We start from the raw sequence: 26117 nt of genomic DNA, 5'->3' as shown, positions 1-26117 counted from the left end.
CCAGCACTGGCTGAATACATTTTCCAGCTCTGATGTAATGCTCTTAAAAAAAATGAAATAACTATCCCTCTTATCACAAATTGGACACAATTGTCTCACTTAGATAGTTAAATCTCCTTCCAAGGGGAAACATCTAAAAGAGTATTGGAGCCGTTCATAAAGAAACAATACAAGTTCCAAAGAATTCTGCTGTAGACTCTGTATGCAAAAGCATAAGCGGAGAGGGTCATGCACATTTCTTTTGCACCCACTGTGGTAACTTTCACCACTGCCTTCAAAAGTTTAACCGCTTCAACAATATTATGCCAGTGATGAACTGTTTGACGATGGAGCTAAGTTCAGCTGTGTGCCTGCATGGCTGCATTCAGAAGCTAAGGATTTTCAGAGCCCTTCCACTTAATCTTCTTTTCGTAGAAGTTTACTATACCCAAATTACAAAGAAAGAGTGGACAAGATGAGAGGCGAAGTGTCTAAATTTTAGGCCGGGAAAAAACCTCATAAGATGAAGTCGAAAAACAGCATTTACTTTCTTACTAATTCACACAACTATTCTCATCTTACATGGTGCAGAAATGTATTTTCTTTGGGTCATAATCATATATACACATTCCAAACAAGAAAATGGCGTAGACGAGCAAGATCATGCCTATCACTCGGTTAAGCAACTTCGTTGAAAAGCTTTTCCTGTGTGTGGTGCCTTTAACCGGCCATCTCTGCATCTTGAGTTGAATTTCCATCTTCGACACATGAACTAATTGATGCAAAAAGATGCTCAATTCTCAGATGAGAATACCGAGCTGCGTGCTGGAACAAGACCTGACAAACAAAACCAAGTTATGTCAAACAAATTATCTCAATGATAACAGAGATGCATTTGAGCTCAAGAACTTAATTTGTGAAATGAATTCCACTGGAACTGTCAATACACTTCATTAAGGAGCAAATCATGCAATGACCTAACAAATATGCATACAGATTAGACAGTATCTTATATGGCATTGTAGGATAAAATTTAGGAAGACCACTTAATTATGACTAAAAGGGGTGCATTCCTACACTTGGATCCATCATTAGGATTTTTTGTCTAACTGTTGTGTCTTCTCTTCCTTTTCTAATTTACTCCATTCAAGAATAATTTGCATTGGATGTTCAGGATAATTGTAGAAGAGTACTGGAACTGTCTACACAGATTTGAGTGATTAAAATTTAAACCGGTTAATGAATCAATGGACATATAATTAGAAATCCACCATCTAACCTTCGAGTAACTATCAGCAAAAGCACGAGCACGGTTGGATTTTCCCAGGAATTGCAGATCAGCCTTCTCCAGTTTACCGTTAACAACGACTAAACCCCCTTCACCTATAGCAAACTTTATAAGATCTCCGCAGTGAAGTTCTGTCTGAAGACCATGAGAATAGATTTCAGTAATAGATAACAAAAGTCGAGATATGACATACAGAAAAAGGGGGGGGGGGTGGGGGGGGGAAGATGCAAGAGTTGTAATGATTTACACTCTTTTGTACCGCAAGAAGGAAGTGATGACTTCCTCTTCACTATTTCAGAGGATTGAGAAAGCAGATTAGGAGGTCTTTTTTTACATCTCTTCTAAATTCTTTCTCCCATTAATTGAAGTTAAATAAAGTGCAAAATGATTTTACGATCGAACCTTTTGCACGAATTCACCAAGTAAGCAGCCAAATATGACAGGAGGGTCATCAGATGTAGCCAGTCTGCCATCATCCAGGAGCTCCAAAACTACCTGGTTGTACCAAAAAAAAAGTGAAGACCTGTTATCAAGATTTCACTTTTATTTCCAATCCTAACATTGGCTTTCTTAACAGACTTTGGGAGAGAAGCTTTAGAAAATGCAACTTCTGGAAGTTAATTTTAACTAAACCCCACCCCACCCCCCACTCTCCCAACCCCTCCCCCCTCTTCTTTGTATATAAATAAGTCTTCTCCCTCTTCTCAGTTCTCTCCCTAAACTCTCTGGACATCTTGATCTTTACAGCATTTGTTATCAAGGAGAAATAGTAGAAAAGTCTTCTCCCTTTTACTGATACAAAAAGTACTTGTTATTCTCGTCTCTACGAACCAAATCTCAGTCTGGCTATGCTCGGTGTTGAGTAAACTCGGTTGGGCTGTGCTCAGGCTCCGATCTACGCTCAGGATAACTACAGCAATATCACTGTCAAATGTGATTATATCTTACAACCCTTAAAACACACCAAGGTATGAATCAGGGACATAAGTTCTAGCAAAACTCAAAGCATGCTTATGTTTATTTATTTGGGAAGTAAGTTTCATTTTTTTTGTGGCTCAACTTGTTTTCCAACCCTTGCATGACCTTATAGATGACATACCTAACTTATAAGGGCAGCCCGGTACACTAAAGCTCCTGCTATTCGCAGGGTCTAGGGAAGGGCCCCACCACAAGGGTGTATTATACGCAGCCTTAACCTTGCATTTCTGCCAGAGGCTGTTTCCAAGACTTGAACCCGTGACCTCCTGGTCACATGGCAGCAACTTTACCAGGCTCCCCTTCACACACCTGACTTATAACAACTTCCAAAATCAAAAAAGTACATAATGGAGTGTACAGAGTAATGTACCTGTTGTTGACTTGGAACTTGTCCTTTATTATCTGTATCAATGACATACTGGCTGCAGTTCTCATCCTTCCAAACCAATGCTAGTGGTGTATTTCCAGTTTGATAGTGTGCATGCCTGGGTGCAGGATGGACAATAACAATGTAAAATAGAATAAAAATCATGATCAAATGGAAGAAGAAAATACTGGATTGTTCTGAAGGCAATGAGGCACAAAAACTTGAAGCTTTGACTATTGATGATGCTTGAGAAAAAATTAAATACTAGGACTGCATTGACCATTTAAGCATGAAATATAACTTTTCCAGAACATGTGTGCTGTATTCTAGTTCCATGGATGGTAACAATGTCACAAAGGGAACAAGTCAAAAGAAAAGCTTAGTTACTGTGAGACTTACCTCCTTACTCTTTTTAGAATGAAAAGGTGATACATAAGGAGGAAAGTCTCGCAGTAAGTAATCTTAGCACCTTAGATGTTTGCTTCTTTTTCCCCTTTTTATCAAGTGAAATAGATGAAGAAGAAAAGTTAACAACTTCAGGAGAAATCATGTTCATGGTTTGTAACAAAATTGCCTTCTACTAAACAAATGGAAGACAAACAGCAAAAAAGACTTACTTGTTATAAAACAGTAACCCATCCTTGACATATGGAACCTGTCCTGCATAAGCTGTCTGTAGTCCCTCTTTGTCACAGTTGTAGACAGGAAGAGTACTAAATCTATATCTATGATAAGTTGAAGGAGCATCACAAGCCCCCGTCTCAGCTAGCTTGCTGTTTAACCAAAAGAATCTGAACTCGGCAGCACACTCATATAATGAAATTCCCGCCCAACAAACACCGTCAATGACATAATATGTCTCATCCGACTACCACAACAAAGACAGTGCAGAATATTTACATATACAGAGCAAAACATGAGCAACAACATTACATGGTTCAAGTGTTACCTCGTGAAATATGCAATCAAGAATACAATATGATTGAGCAGATTTACTGTTATTAGTCCTAGCACCATTGGGTAGAGCAGAAGGAAAACGGTGCAAGAGAATTCCATTCCGCAATCTACTGATTGTTGTTCCATTTGAAGAAACAACAAAACATCGTTTTCCAGCAGGCCTAGCAAATACATACCTGCAAACCAAATTCAGCCAAAGATTTATAATGAGGTTCATTATACTTGTTTAGTTTGAATCAAGCATGACATCGACAGCAAATATACAGTTCAACTACTTGTCCCACAAATAAGTGAAGTTTTTGTGGCAAGCAAAGATGCAGATAACCATGACATCAAAGTAAAATAAATAAAGTACACTGAGTATTTCTAGTTCAAGCGCAACGCATCAATTTTTAACCTAATCTCAACTAAGGTGAACCTTCACCATATCCGAGAATACAAAGTCGAATTGCCATTATGACCTCAATTTCCATAAATGCTGAACATCAACATCCAACAAGCATCAAACTTTAGAGACTTTTACGTGAAATTAGAACTCTAATATGTAAAAAAGAAAAAATTGAATATATAAATATAAAAAAAAAGGAGCCGGTGAGAAATTACCAATCGGTATTCAAATTATCGGGAACGTCAATCATCCACTCGGGATGCATAAGCTGCTTCGCAAACCATAACCGAGCTTCATGTCCTCTAAGCTTGGTAGCTTGACGAAGATCATGATGTGCCTCCTTGTGATCTCCATAATCGTCCTCGGTCTCTTCTGCGTAGGATTCAAGTTCGGCTGGGACTTTGGTAACTTCTATATCGAGCTGTTGCTCGTTGTAGTCGTGCTGCGTCGATTGAAGAGAGAGGAGGGTGGAAGCTAAACGACGAGCTTGTAGCTGAGCGTCGCGGCGGTTTTGGGACTGCCGGAGCAATGAAAGTTCCCGGCGTCTTTGTTGGTCGGAGATTGCCGGACGTTTGAACGGACGGCGTATATCGTGTGAGCTCATTGTTCTGTCAACGGGGAAGTAGGAATTTTGGCAATCCCTTTGTTTAAACGATCAAAAATTGTACCTTAAAATATATTTTTCAAATTACTCCATTGTACTATGCGTCGGTTGATTTTGGTATATTGAACATGAAAGTGATAAATGGACCTGTATGGGCCAGTATCATCCGGCCCAACCACTTTCCAATGGTTCAATTTTAAATAGAATTGGTAAAAATTCACATATAAATAAAGTATAAGGCCTACAACTAATTTCCTAGTAAAAGTTTCAATAATTACATATTATAGACAAAGTAGTTAATAGTTATTTATATATATATATGTAAGAATTATACAAATCAGAAGAAACATAACCTAACTGAAATAGGAGATATAAAAGAAAACCTAAAAACAGTAAATTACCTTAAATTACTCCAACTGCTCATCCATTAATGAGCATTAAAGCTCATTATCTGCAAAAATGATTGAATTAAAGCTAAAAAGATTTATTTTGGGAAGATTTGAAAGAAAAAGGAAGAATTATTCAAAAATAAATTTTAACAAGTATTTTCTCAATTCAAATTTCATTTAAAAATTGTTGAAAGACGATTTTTTTGAAAATCAAAATTGTGTATTTGAGCTTATATTTGTGTATTTGTTATTTTTGACTAAATTATATAAATTTCAATATATTTTGATTCATTATTTTTCGTTAATGTATACACGATCTATACTGCAATTTTAATTTGTGATCTAACACACGGATTTTTACAATTTTTGAAATCTTATAATTGTTAGTTTATTTTGAATTCATAGTTACTGACAATTTGCATACTGTATTTGTTTACAGAATTTTTTTTTAAAAGATAGGGCAATTACCAATTGTTTTGAAGCATTCAGGCGCATGAAACTGATATAATGAGTATGAACAGTACGAGTTGGACTCAATTGCAATTGAAGAAACAAAAAAATATGATGGTTTGATTCAATTGATTGGTAAGCAACTTTGTATTGAGTTGAGTTTAAAAACATTGAAAAATGAATATGAAGTTGATTTAGCAGTAAAAGAATAGAGATACGTAACGACATGGGATTGACAGTTTATGTAATGACACGAAAAGAAGAATAAGGATTCGAAAACTATCCATTATGTGTTTTTGTATATGATAAAATCATGAAAAACGAGAGCGCTTGCTCGAATGTTGAATGCGAAATTTCTGTTGTTGATGAGAAAAAGGAAATTCTGGAGATGACGGTGCATTGATTGAAGTTGTTAATATAAATGGACATGATCGAACAATTATTTCTGATCCAAATCATAATGAAGTGCTCGTTGGTCAAGTTTATAAAGACAAAGCCACTTAAAAGTCGTTGATGAGGCTTTATGCGATCAGAAATAGATTTTCAATTCAATATGATATAATTAAATGCAGTCGGATAGGTGTATTTATCGTATTAAAGTATTTGTGTTTTTATTCTGTACATGATTTTGTCTTATGATAAAAATGTATTTATGTATTTATGTATATATAATATGGATAAGTTTATTCATATTATTGTCTAACTAGATACATACAATTGTTATTATAGGATCTTATTCATACGGAATTTGATAAACGGAATTGTATACGTCAGTAAATCAGTTTTGAAATTTTTTTAAAAATATTTTTTTTTTGTATAAATTACTAATATATAACTTTTACATCGCAGGTATAATTTGGTATGTAAATCAAAGGGATGTGGTTGGTTGCTAATGACATCCAATAATAAAAAAACTGACTTCTTTAAGATTCGTCAATTTTGTCAGGAGCATACTTGTCCTTTAAAGGATCGGATGTACGAGCAGAAATATGTTAGTAGTACATTGATCGGCGGCATTATGAAGCAGAAGTTATCTAACCATAAAAGAGTGTATACGACAAAACACATACAGAATTTTGTTATGACTTGTGACTGATTGTAGTTCGAACAATGATCAATAACATGACACATATTATTATATACTTTGTTTGCATATTAAATTGAAATTGTAAGTTTTCATGCTATATACTTTGTTTTCATGTTATATACTGACTATAAGTTTGCATATATATATATATTATAATATATTAAACATCACGATAGTTAGAACCGATAAATTATTACATTAGGCTGCATTATGCTACCGTATGTATATATATATATATATATATATATATATATATATATATATATATATTTCACTTTACATTATAACTGTATCAATATGCAGCCTAATGTAATAATTTATCGGTTCTAACTATCGTGATGTTTAATATATTATATGCATATGTATTTTTATTTACTTAAAATGTATATATTCATATATTAATACTTATATAATTTTCAGATTGTATATATTTCAAATTAAATTATATAAAACGCAATTATTTAATAATATGAGTAATACAGTTATATGAATATATGTCTTTTCAGTTAAATTAACTTATACCAAGAAATATCAGTTGATATGTATGTATGTATATGTGTGGAAATGTCAGTTGATATGTATATAAATATATTTATATAACTGTATACATTTTAATTTATTTATGTTTAACTTTTATTTGAATAACTCCAAATGTATAAATAAAATATCAGTAATGCAGTTGTTAACCATATATGCGGTTTAATGTAATATGCAGTTGGTTTTAACGCTTATTTAATCTATCATATGTATATATGTATATTTATGTATGTATATCATATTCTAAAAGATAATATATGTGTCAAAATAAATGTCAGTCACAACCTAAGACATTTAATTTGTGCATTTAAAAACATGATATTAACCTATAAATAACCATTGAAAAGATTGATAATATACCATCGTGACTTGTTTTATTAACCTATAGATATACAAAACTTTATATATATAAAAAAAGATTTTCGTAATAAATGTATAATTATAAATAAACACTAATTAGTCAATAGAGATTTCAATTGCTAAAGCGACAAATACTATTGTAAATACATATTACATGGCTCATCTATGAGACATATTCAATTACCTAATACATACACATTATTATGTATATAATTAGTATTCTTTAGACAACACACTTATAAGAAAAACTAGTTTAGCATTGAAAAAAATATGTCACTGGATAATTTCCAACAAAATTAAATAGTATCATATTTGATATTAGAATTAAACAAAAAAGAATTGAAGATCAGCTTGAATTTTCAACTAAAATCAATAAAATAGAGGAACATATGTACTGTCTAAGTGATACGGGACAAAACAAGGGAACACGAAATCACACTCCAAAACAGTCCACAAATCACAACAAATCGCGGACCAAATGGGGACCTCTCTTGGATTCAACAAACACAACAAGAATACAAGATATGTAGGTTTATTTAACACCAAAAACAACAACAACAACAAGAGATAATCAACAATATGGTAGGAAGAAACAACACTATAATAACAAGAACCAACGGTTACAAGATTACAAGAACAACAAGAACTAATGGTTCTCTAGAAACACAAAAGTAGAACCTGAAATGTAAAGATAGGAAGTGAGACATACACTACAATAAGATCCAAGAACCCATAGACATATTCCATCTAAGGACCCCTAGAACTTACAGTAGAAACACCACACTCTTACGAAGACACGAGAGGGATTTCACCGCTCAAGCACCAACATTTCAAAGCAATACACATTCACAAGTGTTTTCACACTTGCCATGCCCTAGTTTTCGGCCTAAAAAGCCTTCTCTCAAGTGTTCTTACATCAATATTCAGCAACCAAATGAAATAAACCCTAACATGTTTTATTTATAGACTTATTACAATAATAGACAAAATGACAAAAGTGCCCCTTAGTGTTAAATGAATAAAATGGGTCCCATGGAGTGCAATAGAGGGACGGCTTTTGAGCCCTTTTCACACTCCAACTCATACACCGTAGGTTGCATTCAACACACTAAAAAACATCCATCTTCATGATTGTACCTGTATCATCCTCTCCATCTTGAGAGGAATTTGACCTCAAATTCACGGCACAAACCAAATGAAAATGGTTCCAAAACAGCCCACAAAATAAGAAGAAATCGAGAACATAACAACTTCATTTTGAACCCCGGCTTTCTCTCCATCTTGAGATTTGCCTTCAATCTCATTCGGCTCAATTGAGTTTCATTCCCGGCCAAGATAACATTAGGAACGTTGTTATTATTATCGCTAAGAAGTTACCTACAAAACACGAACAAATTAGTTGTACAAGAAAGGTCCTCACACTCTCTCTTTATTTCTTTACCTCTCGAATTCCTCACATTTTAATCTCACAAGTGTTGTAAGCTTGCTTGTACTCCGTGAGGTGTTGAGAGGTGAACCAAACATTTACAACGACTCCAAAGAATAAGAAAAGAAACACACAAGGACGTAAACACAAAGAACGATTTCCAAAACCAACTCACAATCTAGTAAATGGTCACTAGTTTGTAAGTTGGTATTGGAATCAACAAACGAAACTAGAAAACAACAACTTGAAACTTAAGAGATCAAAATTTGAGCTTAAAATTATCGTGTGAACAGTAAATAATAACGTGGCAGCCACGTATTGGTTGTGGTTTTTAAACAAGTTATTTTTCAATTTGAAAGTCTTGGTCAATTTTTAATTTGGATGGTTGATATTTGGTTAATGGAGGGAAACTACAAGTCTTGAAACTCTTTTCAATTTTCAAACAAAAGTCTTGACTTGACTAATACTATTCCCACAAAACAAGGTCCTTAAATCACGGAAGGTTGTTGGAAGTGGTTGTAAAGTCTTTATTTTGTGTAGGAAAAGTCTTGAAAGACCTTAAAACTTAGAAGATTATTGGAGAAGGCTTAAGGGTGGTTGAAAAAAGTCTTCAAGACTAACAACAATACCACTCTCTTTCTTTTTGGTGTTAAGATCAAACAATACCTTTTCTTCAACAAGTTATGAAGGTGGTGAAGAACACCAAGAACACAACACTTGGAATTCCAAGGTTCATGTTGGGTTCTCTATCATCAACAACACATGTTTAACCTCAAATCTCCAACAACAAACAACAACCCATCGTCCAATTCCAAATCCACAATACAACACACGGCCAAGCTTGAACAACAATAATATCACACGGCCACAATAATGTTCATAACAACAACTTTCAACAAGTTTAAGCTCAAGTTTAGATCTAGACTCAAAAATGTTAGTGAACAAGAAAACTAACACTAGAAACAACAAAACAAACAAGAACACTACTAGATCTAGACACACAACAAACAAATCTCGGCCAAGACAACAAGAACATAATTTTTGGTCAAGAAATAAAAATGGATAGATTTCAACTTTTCTGGATTTTTTTTTCAGTTTTCAGTTTTTTTTTTCTAAGTAACAAACCCAAAATTGACTTCGTAGGAACAAAATCAAACTCGGCTTTGATACCAAATGATAGGGCACAAAACAAGGGAACACGAAATCACACCCTAAAACAATCCACAAATCACAATAAATTACGGACCAAATGGGGATCTCTCTCAGATTCGACAAACACAACGAGAATACAAGATATGTAGGTTTATTTGACACCAAAAACAGTAACAACAGCAAGAGATAATTAACAATATAGTAGGAAGAAATAACACTATGATAACAAGAACCAACGGTTACAAGATTACAAGAACAACAAGAACTAATGATTCACTAGACAACACAAACTAAAACATGAAATGTAAAGATAGGAAGTGAGACATACACTACAATAAGATCCAAGAACCCGTAGACATATTCCATCTAAGGACCCCTAGAACTTACAATAGCAACACCACACTCTTACGAAGACATGAGAGGGATTCCACTGCTCAAGCACCAACGTTTCCAAGCAATACACATTCACAAGTGTTTCTACACTTGCCATGCCTAGTTTTCGGCCTAGAGAGCCTTCTCTCAAGTGTGCTTACATCAATATTCAGCAACCAAATGAAATAAACCCTAACATGTTCTATTTGTAGACTTATTACAAGAATAGGCAAAATGACAAAAGTGCCTCTTAGTGTTAAATGAACAAAATGGCTCCCATGGAGTGCAATAGAGGGATGGCTTTTGAGCCCTTTTCACACACCAACTCGTACACTCCGTAGGTTGCATTCAACACAGTAAAAAACGTTCATCTTTATGATTGTACTCATATCACTAAGGGATAATTATCATGTCACTACTCTCACACTCAAATTGAAGCCTCACTAGCTTATTCAGACTCTCATCATTACTAACTGCGTCAATCTCATTCTTTAGAGTCTCATGTTTTTATAGAAGAGCAGCATATTAACAGGTACGAAAAGCTTCTGCATCAAAATATTCAGGTGGTATACCTTTTTTATGGCTAAGATACTCTGCATATGCAACAGTGAACACTCCACATAACACGCAACATGTGAGGACTTCTTAGGAAGATCTATGATGACAAAACCACTATCTTGTTGAACCCAAAAAACACAAATGATCAACCCAAAAATATACAAATGATCAAGAAAAAAATTATAAAATGTATATAAACTAGTTTTCAACTCAAGGGTGACCAAAGCATGTTCTCATAAATCTTCTAAGCTGAACACCGAATAGCTTTTGTTTTAAAGTATCAAATATCTTCATCTTCACATAACACGAAACATGCGGAGACTTCTTAGAAAGATCTATGATGACAAAACTACTATCCTATTTAACCAAAAAAACACAAATGATCAACCACAAAAATATAAATGATCACAAAAAAAAATTATCAAATATATATAAAGCCTCATCCAAAAACTAATTATATACAAATACATATCATAAAACAAATAAAAATTTTATATGCTATATATATATATATATATATATCTATATATCTATATCTATATATATATGTATATATGTATATGTTTACATACATAGTTATATTTACATAAGTATAACTGTATGATGTTGATATATGTATATATCTTTACACTGAATACAATCGCACAAATGCAAGACTTTAATATTATGAGATTCTACACAACTAAACTACAAAAAAGTCTAATTGATAAATATACAAAAATACCTTATGTTGAATCTCAACATCGTTACACTCCACTTTGGATTGATAAAGCTCGAAACATTTTGCTCTTTCATTATTGCTAGAATTTTTCTTTTCTTTTCTTTTTTTTTGATCCACTTGTACTGACTATTGATATTTTTGAAGCGTTGATTAAATCGTCTTTTGATTGACAAACTATCATGCTATTTCGAATTTTAATATGGTCATTGTCACTTTTCCTTCGAGTCTCTGCTCTCAACTTGTCTTTTTCCAATTCCGCCCTAAAACCTGCATTGTCACTGTCTAATTGAGAAACTCCCCAATCAAACAATAATGGAGTACCACAATTAGTCTTATCTACATGTTTAATACGTCTTGTTACCTTTCTAAAAGGGGTTTTCCCATCCATTTGAAAAACTAGAAATCGGCTACTTGCACACCTAATTAACACTGCATATATATGACAAATTAAATAAAATTAGTGGATAATGTAGAGAATAACTTACAAAAACAAAGAAGAACAAACATATATATCCGTAAAGATATAAACTTTACCGCAAAAAACTTCAAATCAAATCTATGCGAGTTTATAGGGATTAAAAAAGCATTAATGTAATCTTCAATGGATAAAAATCAGCTAATCTGTAGGTGAAGAACACAATATTTGAGAAATTTTGGGAGAAAAAATAGGAAGAAATATATTCTATGATATTTCAATTGAAAGAAGTTTGAGATTAACACAATCTATTTAGCATAAAAACCTATTCTGCCTAAAAAATTCAATCAGAGCAAAGAAGTAACCTATTGCCGCATATTACGCCAATCAGGCAAGAGTGAGAATAAAATATTAATTATGAGAGAGAAAAATTAATTTGCCTTTATTATTTACATTAGAAATTATATTTGTATAAATGGGCCCACATAAAACTGAATTTTAAATAACAATTACCTATGAATTGTAATTATTTAAAACATGGAAAAAGACATCGTTTACACCTCAAACTATACAAAAAAAATCGAAGCCACATCTAAACGATGCTAGTGACCTATTACACACCTAAACTATACCAGTGACCTATTACACACCTAAACTATAAAAAAGTAAAACTTTTTACACGCTGAAAAGCATTATACCACTTGCACGTGGTGTGGTGTTGCACACATACCTGCCACATCAGTGCCATCACATTATACGAAAAAAATAATAAATTTATTATTTTTCATAAATTTTTTTTTTCTTTTTAATTTAAATTCCTTTTCTTTCTTCTTCAATATCCAAAACCTCAATTGTTAAGAGTTCAATTTTTTTTTTCTTCAATATCCAAAACCTTCATTGTTATGAGCTCAAATTTCTTTTTCTTCAATGTCCAATTATAATTTCACTACCTTCAGTGCCACACAATACAAAACCTCACTACCTCAACAGTACTATAATTTTTCCCAAAACAAAAAAAGTCAAAACACCAACATCAACCTCAATCCTCAAACAACAACAACAATAGACAGTGTTGATCAATTTTACAAGTCTCATAAAAAAAAAATTGATGGACTTTTTTTTTAATTTCAGTGATTTTCAACAAGATGAGCAAATAATTTTGAAAGTACAAGCATCACCAAATTGAATTGAACTTCTTCTCCCATGAACATATTAATTTGAAAGTCCATCAACAAGATGAATTGAATTTAGAAAGCAATATTTCAACTGCGTACGGTGAAACTTCTTCTCACTTCAACACGCCGATTCAACTTCTCCTTTTCTCTACAAAAACTACTATGGAAAAATCATTTTCGTCAACCACAGGGAGCAGTGGTTGTGAATTGAAAAAAATGAAGAAGAAAGAAGATTGAGAGAGAAATAGAAAAAAATTAAAAATGGGGTTGAAGGAGAGAGAATCTGTATGGGGCTGGGTGCTGAGGTGGAGGTTTTAAAGAATAATTTTCGCTTTAGAGGCGCTTTTTTTTCCTTTTTAATTTAATTTTATTTCCACGTCAGATTTAGGGTGTAAATAATTTCACTTTTTTATAGTTTAGGTACGTAATAGGTCACTAGTATAGTTTAGGTATGACTTCGACTTTTCTTGTATAGTTTAGAGGTGAAAACGATGCCTTTTTCCTTTATAACATTATCCCTACCATGTAATTATGAAAGATTTTTACCTATAAACTGTAGAATCACATTTAGTATTATTTAAATTTTAGCCGCTTCTCTAATTTGCAAACACGGGCCTTAAACAGTTCAAAACACATGTATGTGCAGCTCCCCCTTACCATTCATTCGTCATATAGCAAGCCAAAAGCTTATTTAATGTCCCCCTTCAATTTTGTATTGCAGAACAGGTCCAGAGCTTTTGCTACGAGTTTCATAAACTCAGTAATTCTTGCTCATGTTTATAAATACTTTATTTTGAACTCAAATATTTTACCGTTAATTATTTTGAAATTACTGTAAAAATATATATAAATTTTAAATTATAAATTTGTTTACGGTGAATTATATAGCAAGATGGTTGTTCATGCATCAGTATACTGAAGAATTTATGTTTAGAGGCTTGTGATATGTGAGTGGTGTAATAGGATTACAGTTATTGTTTAGTGATTTACATAACTTAGATATCCAATTTCTATTCTATTAAAAGTTCTAGGCAACCCCAAAAGAAAAGAGAAAAACAAAGCGCGAGAGAGAGAGAAGGAAGAAAAAGGGGACAAAAGTGAATGAGGAGGTTCTTCTTTTTGGTGTTTACGACAGAAAGAAACAGTAACTCCAGGGGTTGAATTTGAAAATGGAACATTTGAGCGGTAAAATACAAAGAAAGGAGCCCTCTCGCACAATCCCACACGTCCCATCTCCATATTTTCAAAAATTGAATACAAAATCTCCTCGAACTCCGCCATTAAACTATTACTAGTACGAAAATCTCACGCTTCTAAAAAGTCTTTGATCCCCTCTCTCCTCTTCACGTTGACTCACTCTTCCTCCATTGCTATGGGTTGCGTTTCATCAACTTTGCTCAACCAAGACAGTGAATTCACCCAAATGGGTGGCTCTTCTGCTGGTTTCAGCCACCACATTGTCTCTCTTACTTCCACCACTTATGGTCTCTTGACCCTTGACCCACCTTCTACTCCCCCAACAGCCACCACAACTGTCCCTCCTACCCCTACCCCTACCCCTACCCCTACCCCACCACCTCGACACACTCTTGCTTCACTTTTCCCAAGCCCCTTGTCTGAACCAAGAATCCTCAAGTCCCATACCTCTGACATTATCAACTCTTGGGAGCTTATGGCTGGTCTTGATTCCACCTCCACCACTCCCATCAGTGACAGCTTTCGATTTCCCTCTTTACGGAAAACCACCCCTGGTTCTAGCTTCAGATTCTTGAAATCATCATCATCCCCCAACAAAGAGAATTCAGACCCCAATAGCAATGTTCCGTCTTTTGCCGATGTAGTTGATAAAGCTGACATTTTTAAGCCGACTAGATTGTCTTCTGATTCCGCGCTTGATGGTTTTGAAAAGCTCTGCCCGCCAAATGGTGAGGATAAAATAGTGATCTATACGACGACGTTGAGGGGTGTGAGGAAGACCTTTGAGGCTTGTAATGCTGTGAGGTCAGCAATTGAGGGGCTTGGGGTTTTGTATTGTGAGAGGGATATTTCGATGGATAGAGGTTTTAGGGAAGAACTGAAGGAGCTGATGAAGGGTAAAGAGAGTACTGAGTTAATACCACCAAGGGTGTTCTTTAAAGGGAGGTACATTGGAGGGGCTGAGGAGGTGATGAGGATTGTGGAGGAGGGAAATTTTGGAGATTTGCTTCAAGGATTGCCAAAGGTGAAAGCTGGTTTTGTTTGTGAGGGTTGTGGGGGTGTCAGGTTTATGCCTTGTTTTACATGTAATGGGAGCTGCAAGATGGTGATGTCGGTGAAGGAAGTTGCGGAACAGAATGAAGGCAGAGCTGTGGTGGTAAGGTGTAGTGAGTGTAATGAAAATGGGTTGGTGCTTTGCCCCATTTGCTGCTGAGTGATGCAGGAGCCGTTACTGTGAGGACCTAGCTCGGTTAGTCTCTATCTCTAAAGCACTCTCTTTTATTTGCATATCTAGCTGCTCAAGATTTATCCTACACTCGGTGCTCCTATGGCAAATTAATTTTGATGATTAAAGTTTGAGGTGTATGTATTATGGTACAGCAGAGTAAAGCAATAATTTTTGATATAATGTGTCTAAGCTATTGCTATGTTTGGTATTTATATTTGAAATACTCACTCACTGGTTATTGCAGTCTTGCATAACTAGCTATGTCCTGCCATAAAGGGAAATCATACCATAACATTAATTGAGTACCAACAGCAGTGTTAGCCTGTTTGCAATTTTAAATACCATGGTACTTGTTGTGCTTACATTAAACTGCTTCTAAAATGGGACTAATCCATGGACAGCTCTGGCCTCAGGGGTTGATCGGAATGGTACTTGGTGCACGAAGTGTCAAAACCATATTAAACTGTATTAGGCCTACATAACTAAGACATCTCTGTTAGAACTTAGAACACCTATGCTGATTTCTGAACTGAAAAATAGAAGGAGTATTTGAAATAAGTTTGGGGGCTATGTTAATCCATTGGCAACAGGCAATAGTTACTGCTGCCGTTATTAAAGGACGCAACTTTCTTTATAGATCATTTGTACCAAACATCAATATCTCTGGTAGAACCCCTATACTTATTCCTGCGCTTAGGAAAGTGGTTTTCCCTATGTTCCATTTTATGTGAGACCATATCCTTTCTAATCTATTGCAGAAAGAGTAACACGAATATTTGAAAATTTTAGCTCTAGACTTTCCATTTTACTTTGAATGACATGATTTTATAGTCACAAATTTTCATGGCATGATACCACATGATCCAAAGGTCCATCTTTCTTTTGTGAACTCCATGCCCGACCAAACAAGTTCTAATAAAATGAAATGGAGGGAGCATCTATAATAATTTGAGCGATATTTCAGCCATTACTAATTAACAGCGTCACTTGCCTTTGGCAAAGCATTCTTGCTTTCCCTACTGACCCATACAGGTTCTTGTTTCTCCTAGACCTGTTAGTTAAATAATTGCTTGGTTGGTTCTTTCTCCTTCTCCTTTGTGAATATGAATAACTAATTTGTGTTTCTTCATAGGTAATGCGATGGATTATATCATTCCATTGATTATCCGGATCAATAAGCTTATACATTTCTGCTCTACTAGTGAACAAATTATCAAAACATGAATGAGGCAGAATGATTTCTTTGGGTCGGAGGGGGGCAAAACATTCACTGAATATTAATTAGCCTTACTAGATTTGTATGTTTTACCAATACAAGCTAACTAAGATATATTGATTGATATTATTTATCTTATCAAGCAATATATTGACGCTAAATTTGATCTTAAATCTTGGTCAGGGTCCACTTCTATTTGTAGTGCGATAAATGGATTTTGTACACACCAAAATGAAAGAAGATATTTTATGGATGAAGCTGCAATATCCTACATCAACCTCTCTAGGGCAGCTTCTGAAACATTTGGCTAAAGTTCCGGTACATTCAGTGAAAACAGGTGAAGATTCAGCACTAAGCTGCGGGTAGTTTCTCAGATTCTGAATGAACAACTGGCCCATACTTGTTGTCTGCATGTATCTTGAGATGCAGTGTAAATTATAACGTACCAACAACATTGAATAATATACCAATGCTAAGTAACATGATATTTGAATCTGTAAGTCATTTCACCTTACTTAGCTTCTCATAGACTTTTCTATGGCAACTAAAACATTTCCAGAATGGATAGTGTTCTTCTGTGCGGTGAATTTTGCTGTTTTCACCTATGCTTTAGTGCTCCAACATGTTCACCTGTGGAATTTGAAACTCAAGGAAAATGACTTTATGTTTCAATGATAGAATTGAAAAGTAGTAGGTGGTTGCTAATTCAGTGGTGGAGTAAGGATTTTGGTTAAGGATGTTCATACTTTTAGGTAAAGGAGTAGTTGATAAAGGTAAAGTGCCAGCTCCTAGGTTCAAACCTGCGCCCTTAAGGTGGATTTGCACACCCTTGGCCGCTGGGCTAATCATCTTTAGGTTGTCAAAGGTGTTCATCTATTGGTATATATTCAAAAATATATATATATATATATATATATATATATTTAACCCATATACTCGGGAGAAAACAATTTCAATGAAGGGCGTTCATCTGACTACCCTTCGGTGGCTGTAGCTTGGCCGCTGCCGTGCTATTCCTACAGGTTAAAAGGCCCAGTTTTAGGAAGTATCCTCTGTTCCAGAAGTTGATTTAGGCCCAGGCTAAGAGATGGGCTTATGCTCTGTTTACTACTTGGCTCCTTCCAGTCATAGTACTATGTTTCTGTTAGCTTTGCATAATTTTCTCATTTGTTTAGAAATAGTACTATGTCTTTGCTTGGATTATGAAAGGAAAAAATATCCAATGGGGTCCTGGCTGCGTTCACTAGTAGGGTAATCAAAGATTCCTAGACCCCCCATGCTTACGGCTTATGCATCAGTTTGATTTGAAATCAAGCCAAATCACCTCTCTACGGCTTATGCATCAGTTTGTGATTTGAAATCAAGCCAAATCATCTCTCTTCTTTCAACAAAATCGACTTCAAGGAATCATAAGAATCTTCCTACTGTCCTACATGCACGACTAATTTTATGAGCATCAACTAACTCCGACCAACACAGATATCCGGTAATATCATTCGCTAAGGCTTTGAACATGGGAGAAAAAAATCACCTCGCTTCCGCTAGAATATATACTTACCCTTATTCTCTCTCATTTCATGTTGAGACGATTTAATATTCATTTACTAATTTTAAGAATTCGGTCCATAAAACCATACAAATTAAAAATTTGACGTGGCATTTAATTTATCGGAGTACCTTTTACCCATTATTTAGTACTATACTATTTCACTATCATTAGAATAATACGTACCTCAAATTAGTATTCTGAACTCACAGTGAAGTAAACACCGTCATATATGAGACGGAGTGAGTACGGTTGTACAAAACATTAAAGTGTGAAGTTTGTTATCTTAAAGTAGTTGAGATAAGCAGATGTTATCATAAGATTAGAACATCTAAACCAACATGATAAATTTTAAAAAAAAAAAAAAAAAAAACATAAAAAGGTGCACTCTCAACGTTTGAGAAGGTAGCTTGAATGAATAAATGGGACCAATTTGTCAACAGTGTTATGATTAATGGTAAGAAAAATGAAGTTAGGTGATGAAACGAACATAAATTCATTTCGTTCAGTGCCTCTTAATGTAATGTTATAATTAGCAGAACAACAACCACCGCCACTCTAATGAACCATCAACCACATCAATTCTATCTATCTATGAATAGTTTGAATTTGTTTAAGGGGAAATGATGACTCGTGACAATAAACTGGTGTTGTTATAACCTAAATTACTTGCATATATTTTTGTGGGGTCTGTCTGTGAAACCCCTTTAATAGACTTCTCTGTGCTTCCTTATTTCAAGAGTACCTAAAATAATCTAGACATATATTGGTAGGTGAACAAGATAGGAGCAGTAATATAATGTTTCGTCCTCGTATGAGACAACCAGACCATCCAATAAGTATATATAGGGATTATACACATGCAGCTCTCTAACTAGCTAACAAAATGGCACAATGAACCTGTAACAATATAATTACGACATCTTCCTCAAGTTATGTCATTAGACGTGCAGCATAGAATGTCTTTCAACAACATGAAAAGAGGCAAGAATAAGTTTCTATTCAGTGCTAGCCTAATTACCAAGATTTTTCCTATACTAGTGCAGAGATGGATATATTAAGTTAAAGACCAGCTCTCAACAAGTGATGCTACACTCAATTACCTCTTATTTTAGATAATACTAGATATATTTTAAAAATTATACAAATAATATATCAAATTTAATTGGATCGCTGTGAGTTCACATGATTCTATTTTTACACATAAATTCGCCTCTGATTGCAATTTTTTAAATTATTATACGCCTATCTGGTGGATACCTATCAAAATCCTTAACAGAATTAAGTAAACGTCAACAATGTTATCTAAAAGCACATTTGGAGAAAAAAATACTATCTAAATTACTACAGATAAACCACAGGTCGTCTAATTAAAAAAAAAAAAAAAAGTGATCTCATCACATCCTTGCTTTTTTGTTCAATAATTAATCTTGGTTCCACTTAATTAATATATTGACATCTGTTGATGAGCATGTGCAATACTTTTTCAAGCTTTACCTTAGAACCCTACATAGAATTTAGTGTAGCTTATTCCAAATTAATCATCTTGCTTATTATTATGAGTCTGTTTGGATGATTTTATAAGCTGATTTTATAGCTTATGGATTATAAGCAAGAATCATGAATTAAAATTCTTTAACTTACGACTTTTAACTTATTTCTTTTATTTTAGTTTCTTACCCCAATGCACAGTATAAAATTGTCTAAATACACCGTACCTTTTGTCGGTGTTTTTAAAGTCACCAAACAAGCTCTTACTTCCAAGACAACAATTGACATGTTTACTGATATTATTGGTCGATGCAGGAGCGTTTTGTAGGTGCAAGCAAGGTAATAATCACAGATTATAATTTTCAAGATACTGCATAATTTTTTAAGATCTCACTACTAATTAAAACCATTATGGCCCTCACCAAGTAAAATAAATCAACCATATATATATCTACACCTCTCTAACGCGATCATCGGAAATCAAAACTGCACGTTGGATAGCAACTTCGCATTAGTCATGGACAACATAATGATAACGAAATAGGAGACAACGTTAATTATTAAGAAAAGATATTTCAGTTGACATTCATGTCTCATGTCAAGATACTCCATTATTCAAAATTCTAGTAGTATTATTAGAAAAAAAAAATAGAATTTACGTACGTAGTACTACTATCATTGTATCAATCAAGCTAATTAACGTAAAATTTACGTACGTAGTACTACTATCATGGTATCAATCAAACTAATTAAGGTAAAGGCCTCGGCTTAAACTATGTATATATACGTATTTTTCTATACATAATATACTGCGGAGGTCGAATTAAACGGCCAAGTGGCATAATGGATCGGAGGGTGATGATGAGGACGATCGAGCATAGCTCCAAAATTCAACGTCGTCGTCATGTGCGTGAGATTGTGAGAACGCATCATCGTCATCATTTGGTCTGCCGTTGGTACGCAAGTGACCTAGCTGTAATCCATTATGATTAAGAGGAAAACATATGTTGTTGTTGTTGTTTTCTACGTTTGATGTAATATTTTCCACATGATCATGCCCATTAAGTTGAGAAGCCACCAGCCGATCGAGAGATGCCCAGTCGCTTGGACCAGATACCATTGAAGTGTGCGACCATCTCATCTCAACTGCTGGGCTAGTTTTCAGATCATCATGATGTTCGTGATTTTCTGTGAGCATCTCTCCGAAACTGCAGCAATCTTGTTGGATTAGTTGTAGAGACGACACGTCATCCATGTTGTTGGTTGGAGAATGATGATTCTCTAGCCCGGGGAGGTGGATGAATCTGTTGTTGTTGTTGTTGTTGTTGAAGAAAGAGTTGGTGCTGTTTATTTGTATAATATGATCATCTAAGTGAATGCTATTGATGTTGTTGAGGAGGTTGTTGTTGTGTTTGTTTTCGAAGTCTTGTTGTTTGCATGACGACGACCTTCCCATGTACATTAGTATTTGATCAAGAACACCATCGTTGTTTGGTTTCTGAATAATTGTACTTCTAGAGAGTGCTACTGATGAGTTCTGAGGACTCTCAAGAGCCTTATGATAATTCTTCTTCTTGAACACACGGCACACCACCCAACCTTCTTCCTGGTTACTTGATTCCGATGCCTGGATATTAATTAAGTCTTATATATCGTCAGTAAACTATATACTATAAGGTCGTCATACTTATGTACTGTAGCAAGCAGGTTACCTGCCTTAGTTTCAAAGATTAAAAAGGCATACAATGCAAAATTTGTTTGCACAATCTTTCTATACACATACATTATCGTAACATGGTAGAATAATGCTGTAATTTGGTACTGCGGGTGCTTACATTAACGTTGAGGGAGTCTTGGATGTTGTCGTCAAGGCGATATTCATGCATGATCCAATCTGATTTCTGTCCATGGGGGGCACGTCCTTTATAAAAGACTAAGGTCTTTCTCATCCCTATTCTCTTACAGTTGCTGTGTATGACTTTATCACGACCTGTAGCCTTCCAGAATCCGGCTGCAGTAGCGCGATTGGTCCGAGTTCCTGTTGGATACTTCTTGTCTTTGTGACTGAAGAAGTACCAATCATTTTGCGGCGTCGATCCTATTCTGCACTTCTCTGCATAAATAGATGAGGTTTAATTGTACGATTAAATTATTTATAACAAGTCAGTTATTTTATGATAACTTAGTAATTCAAACACTTTTGTACCTTGAATGTCCCATGGTTCTAGCTTGTTGAGATCAACGTCCCGAATAACGTCGAGATCAATTTTCTCATAAGCAACTTTTTTCCTCAAGTAATAATGAAGAAGTTCTTCCTCCGTGGGATGAAAACGGAATCCGGGAGGCACTTTAGATTGACCATTAACAGACAGATTCATGTCTTTCGACATTGTTGTATCTAATAATAGTAATTAACTTCCTTTTTTTTTTTTTTTTTTTTTTTTTTTTAAGATAGCAAGTCGTACGTAGTGTTATAAATGATGAGAGCTAGAAAAGGAAAGATGTGGAATCACCTTAATTTGATTTCCTATAAAAAGGTAGCTAGGAAGGGAAAGGGTGGTGAGAGAATATGATATATAAAAAGAAATTGAGAAATTAAAGGAATAGATGTATGAATTGAGAAGAAAGGATTGTAAGCTTGTGAGAGTTTAAAAGGGTAGGGAAGAAACATGATAATTTATATGCAGTTGGTTAGGGACACAAATGGGTCTGTAGATTTGAAAAGGTTAGTATCATGGCCAATGGTGTACTTTTATGGTAGGGCCTTCTTAACTCTTTAAGATAATCAACCACCACTTTCATTATTTAATAGAAACGGAGAGAAAACAAATAGTACTCCTTCTATCACAAAATTAAGACAAGGGATTGGAGGATATATCAAAGTATCTAATATTAGGTGGAATTCCCATATAAATTCGTCTTTAGATTGAATACATTGATAATTTCTCAAACTTGCAATTAAATTTCATTTAAATATTCAAATTATGATTCTATTTGAACACTTAAACATATATATATATATATATCACAAAATATTCCTATTAGATACTTAATATCTATTATCTAGCATCCCACTAGCTTAGAAGGGGTATCGGCTACAAAATTAGCCCATGAAAACATGATCCGATCACTTATTAGTTAAATCCAAATTAACCCAATCCATTACAGCACATAAAATATGAACCTAAATTGACCTATGAGAAATCTTGTTGAAATATTTTCAAAATTATATTTTTCTTATTTGATATGTTATACTATGTAATAAATAAATAAATAAAAAACGCAATCCGTCCATTCATTAGCTTAAGCCTTTTAAACCCGTCTAAATACAACTCTCACTCACTTATTAGACAGCTCATTAATTAACTTAAGCCTTTTAAACCCGTTTAAATTGAGCTCAACTCATCCATTTGATACAAAATGAAAGCAAAGGATATTCCAAATTCAAAAAGTGGGGTCCCTACATCAATAAACAATGACCTTGGACCTTAAAATCTAAAGAAAAGCTCCCTCGAAACCACCACTATCTCAAGAAAATCTCCCTACCTTTCTCCATCATCACTCATTTTACTCGTGCAACAGTGCAACTAACACTAACGACAACACGGCGAGACTATAGTGATGGACGATGGTGAGGGTGCTAGCACGGGCGGAGCCGGCCTTTGACATGGGGTTCATCGAACCTCCTTCGACGAAAAATTATACTATTTATACATCATTAAAACTATGTTTCATTTATATATAATATATATGTCTAACCCCTTCGATTAGTTTTTTCGTTAAACTTTGAACCCCTAGTGAAAATCCTGGCTCCGCTGGGTGCTGGTGCCGGGTTCGGAGGCATTGCGCTATCATGGCAAACAAATTAATTAGCCATCATGGATGGTCCATCCCATACCTTTATTTGGAAAGCAAATTTCATATACTCTTTTTACTTTCTTAACTTATTGCACTTTCCATCGTTGGCACTACTAAAAAACACCGCATCATTTCATATAAGACTTTATTCAATTAGGATAAAACACCTCAAAGTTATTTTTAATATGAGGTATTATTATTCAATTTAAGTAAAATTCAGTGTCTTTTACCAGAAGATCTTACGAATATTATCGTATGTAGTATGTACCTTGCGTACACCTAATATATCTAACACACTTGATGGGCTAGGTTGGTCTTAGACTGCCCAATTAACACTCTAGATTCTAACTGGCCTTCCTGAATGGGACAAAGTGCAACGATACTTGATTTAGCTGCCTTGTTTTTAATATGAAATAGAGTACACTTTTTAATCTCCAAATAATAATGCAAACTATTTGTTGAAGTGTTAATTTCTCATTAACTTAATGAGTTAGGCAGATACTACGTACAGAGTCTATCATTCAAGAGTATTCAATTAAGGCTGACGAAAAAGACGAACGGCGTGTGTGTTAACAATAATGACAAAGGGGAACGTTTTATTCTAATATATTGTGTACAAATTTAAATTTTAAGGTTGTTTAGAGTCATGTCGTTCTTCATTATTCCAATGTCTTCATTACAGAATGTCACACCCCCCTTGTTTTTACCGCGTCCGACCCCCGTTAGGGAGTTGGTTTTAGAGAAAATGGGTCTTTCCAATTAAAGTGACGTTTTGAAAAGGGATTATTTTATTTACAGAGTCGTCACTTGAAATTGAGTTTGGGTGTTCCAAGTCACCTTATTGAATCCCTATTCAAAAAGAAAATGACTCTTTTATTTTTCGATCTGCGAACTAGAAATCCGGATAAGGAATTCTGTTGACCGAGGGGAAGGTGTTAGGCACCCCTCGAGTCCCGTGGTCTTAGCACGGTCGCTTTAATGACTTACGTCCGGCTTAAATTAAACTCCCTTTTTTTTTTTTAGGATTTATAATATTTGTTAACCTAAAAGTTGTTTGCCTCCCGCTTTTAATTTATTTCGAAATTATTTGTTATATTGACGTGCGACTTACCGATAGCAGTACTTTTCGGCCTCACCACAATGTTTGGCACGTTTCTCGCGCCTTTACGGCATTTATAAGCCGTCCCTATTTTCCTAATCTAAATATGCACCTAATGGGTCTAAAACCTCCCCAACCCCATTCAATTGGCTTCGAATGGTAAATTAATTTAATTATGACGAATGGTCGGTAGCAGGGCTTTCCAACTTCATCGTCAATTTTTGCTTGTTAAATTTTTTTTAATTTTTTTATTTTTTTTTAAAAGTTAAGAACCTGACTCATTCTTTTACGAATTGCTCCTTTACAAATAGGCTTTCTTCTTTATTCTTTTCTTTATTGCGATGGGTCTTGGATAAACTCGTAACCTGTCTTGCTCTTCTCATGTTATTAGTATTAAACTATTCGGACCTTATATATTTAGACCCAATCGTCTTCCAATCTAAGATGCCAATGACACTGTCTCGTGAGCGATAACCTACTTATGCTCCTCAACTAAAATATTCAAACTTTATTAATATCATTTACAAATCCCTATACTCATAAATAATCACTGTACTAATCACAATCAAATACATAAGAAGATAAAAGTATTCAGATTTTAAAAGAAAAGATAGCAATAATGTGCATGATGTTTTAGAATAGAACCGTGAGGGGTATGCACTTGCCTGATACATTTCCCGTAATATTTTACGATATTTAATGATGAAATAATTTGTTGTCTATAAATATAAAATAGTAGTTAATGATTTACTAAACTAAACCGTGGCAAAATGGCGTTGAGAGTGAAAAAAAAAACACAAAATAAAGTTATAAATTCCCACTAGATTATAGCTTCTTTTAAAGCTTATCATTTGACTACCCAAAATAAGTCAATATAAATGCTATTTAAATGATCTTTTCTCAAGTAACACCACTGGAACAAAATCACTTTTCCACATTTCTATATTTTATTTTATATTATTTTTATTTTTGTTAAAAATAAAACTTCAACATAGACTAAAATTGAAGGTGCTATGATATACGTTTAAAGCAAAATTTGATCTAATCGTATTTATATTAACAACTAAAATAAATATTTAAACACACAAAATTCACAAGTCATAAGATTTGAGTAGAAACAAATAATTTCGTACAGTACTCACATCAACATTATAAAAGAAATTGATAACATTTGAAGGAATTTACTGAAGAAAAAATATATGAGATTTTCATCGTTGAAATAGTCTTGATCAAGCTTTCATTTATAACAAGATAAATAAAATAAAAAAAATAAGTACAA

At 34.3% G+C, this 26117-nt stretch overlaps 3 protein-coding genes across 4 annotated transcripts; 1 reads left to right on the top strand and 2 right to left on the bottom strand.

Moving 5' to 3' along the window:
• Nucleotides 1–223: 223 nt before the first annotated feature.
• Nucleotides 224–4905, bottom strand: LOC107863603 (snurportin-1). 2 transcript variants are annotated; one of them, XR_007056564.1, is made up of 8 exons: nt 4173–4682; nt 3562–3745; nt 3230–3480; nt 2616–2730; nt 1670–1762; nt 1259–1402; nt 647–816; nt 224–358 (listed from the first exon to the last, which is right to left on the bottom strand). XR_007056564.1 is itself a non-coding variant. In XM_016709603.2 (7 exons), exons 1-7 carry the CDS (start codon nt 4559–4561, stop codon nt 700–702), a joined length of 1293 nt encoding a protein of 430 aa, XP_016565089.1. In that variant the 5' UTR covers nt 4562–4905; the 3' UTR covers nt 504–699. The 2 variants fall into 2 exon arrangements, 1 of the variants encoding a protein (XP_016565089.1); XM_016709603.2 differs by lacking the exon at nt 224–358 and having other exon boundaries at nt 504–816; nt 4173–4905.
• A 9044-nt stretch (nt 4906–13949) lies between these two features.
• Nucleotides 13950–17447, top strand: LOC107863586 (uncharacterized protein At5g39865). Its single transcript, XM_016709582.2, has 2 exons — nt 13950–15649; nt 17028–17447. The coding sequence occupies exon 1, from the start codon at nt 14576–14578 to the stop codon at nt 15611–15613; it is 1038 nt and encodes a 345-aa protein (XP_016565068.2). The 5' UTR covers nt 13950–14575; the 3' UTR covers nt 15614–15649; nt 17028–17447.
• A 2970-nt stretch (nt 17448–20417) lies between these two features.
• On the bottom strand, nt 20418–22590 carry LOC107863580 (NAC domain-containing protein 43). The gene is made up of 3 exons (XM_016709570.2): nt 22088–22590; nt 21717–21994; nt 20418–21508 (listed from the first exon to the last, which is right to left on the bottom strand). The coding sequence occupies exons 1-3, from the start codon at nt 22269–22271 to the stop codon at nt 20705–20707; spliced, it is 1266 nt and encodes a 421-aa protein (XP_016565056.2). The 5' UTR covers nt 22272–22590; the 3' UTR covers nt 20418–20704.
• Nucleotides 22591–26117: the final 3527 nt, after the last annotated feature.

The sequence above is a fragment of the Capsicum annuum genome, chromosome 1 (genome assembly GCF_002878395.1).
Source record: "Capsicum annuum cultivar UCD-10X-F1 chromosome 1, UCD10Xv1.1, whole genome shotgun sequence".
NCBI classification, from domain to species: domain Eukaryota; kingdom Viridiplantae; phylum Streptophyta; class Magnoliopsida; order Solanales; family Solanaceae; genus Capsicum; species Capsicum annuum.
The sequence above is the reverse complement of the archived record's forward strand: the minus strand, read 5'-3'. Positions and strand labels throughout refer to the sequence as shown.

Coding starts and splice junctions, on each gene's coding strand:
- LOC107863603 (XM_016709603.2), bottom strand. CDS start 4,561: ATGAGCTCACACGATATACGCCGTCCGTTCAAACGTCCGGCAATCTCC. Junction 1,403..1,669: donor TTGGTGAATTCGTGCAAAAG/GTTCGATCGTAA, acceptor CATGGTCTTCAG/ACAGAACTTCACTGCGGAGA. Junction 817..1,258: donor TTGCTGATAGTTACTCGAAG/GTTAGATGGTGG, acceptor TTTGTTTGTCAG/GTCTTGTTCCAGCACGCAGC.
- LOC107863586 (XM_016709582.2), top strand. CDS start 14,576: ATGGGTTGCGTTTCATCAACTTTGCTCAACCAAGACAGTGAATTCACC.
- LOC107863580 (XM_016709570.2), bottom strand. CDS start 22,271: ATGTCGAAAGACATGAATCTGTCTGTTAATGGTCAATCTAAAGTGCCT. Junction 21,995..22,087: donor AGAACCATGGGACATTCAAG/GTACAAAAGTGT, acceptor CTATTTATGCAG/AGAAGTGCAGAATAGGATCG. Junction 21,509..21,716: donor AAGACTCCCTCAACGTTAAT/GTAAGCACCCGC, acceptor ATTAATATCCAG/GCATCGGAATCAAGTAACCA.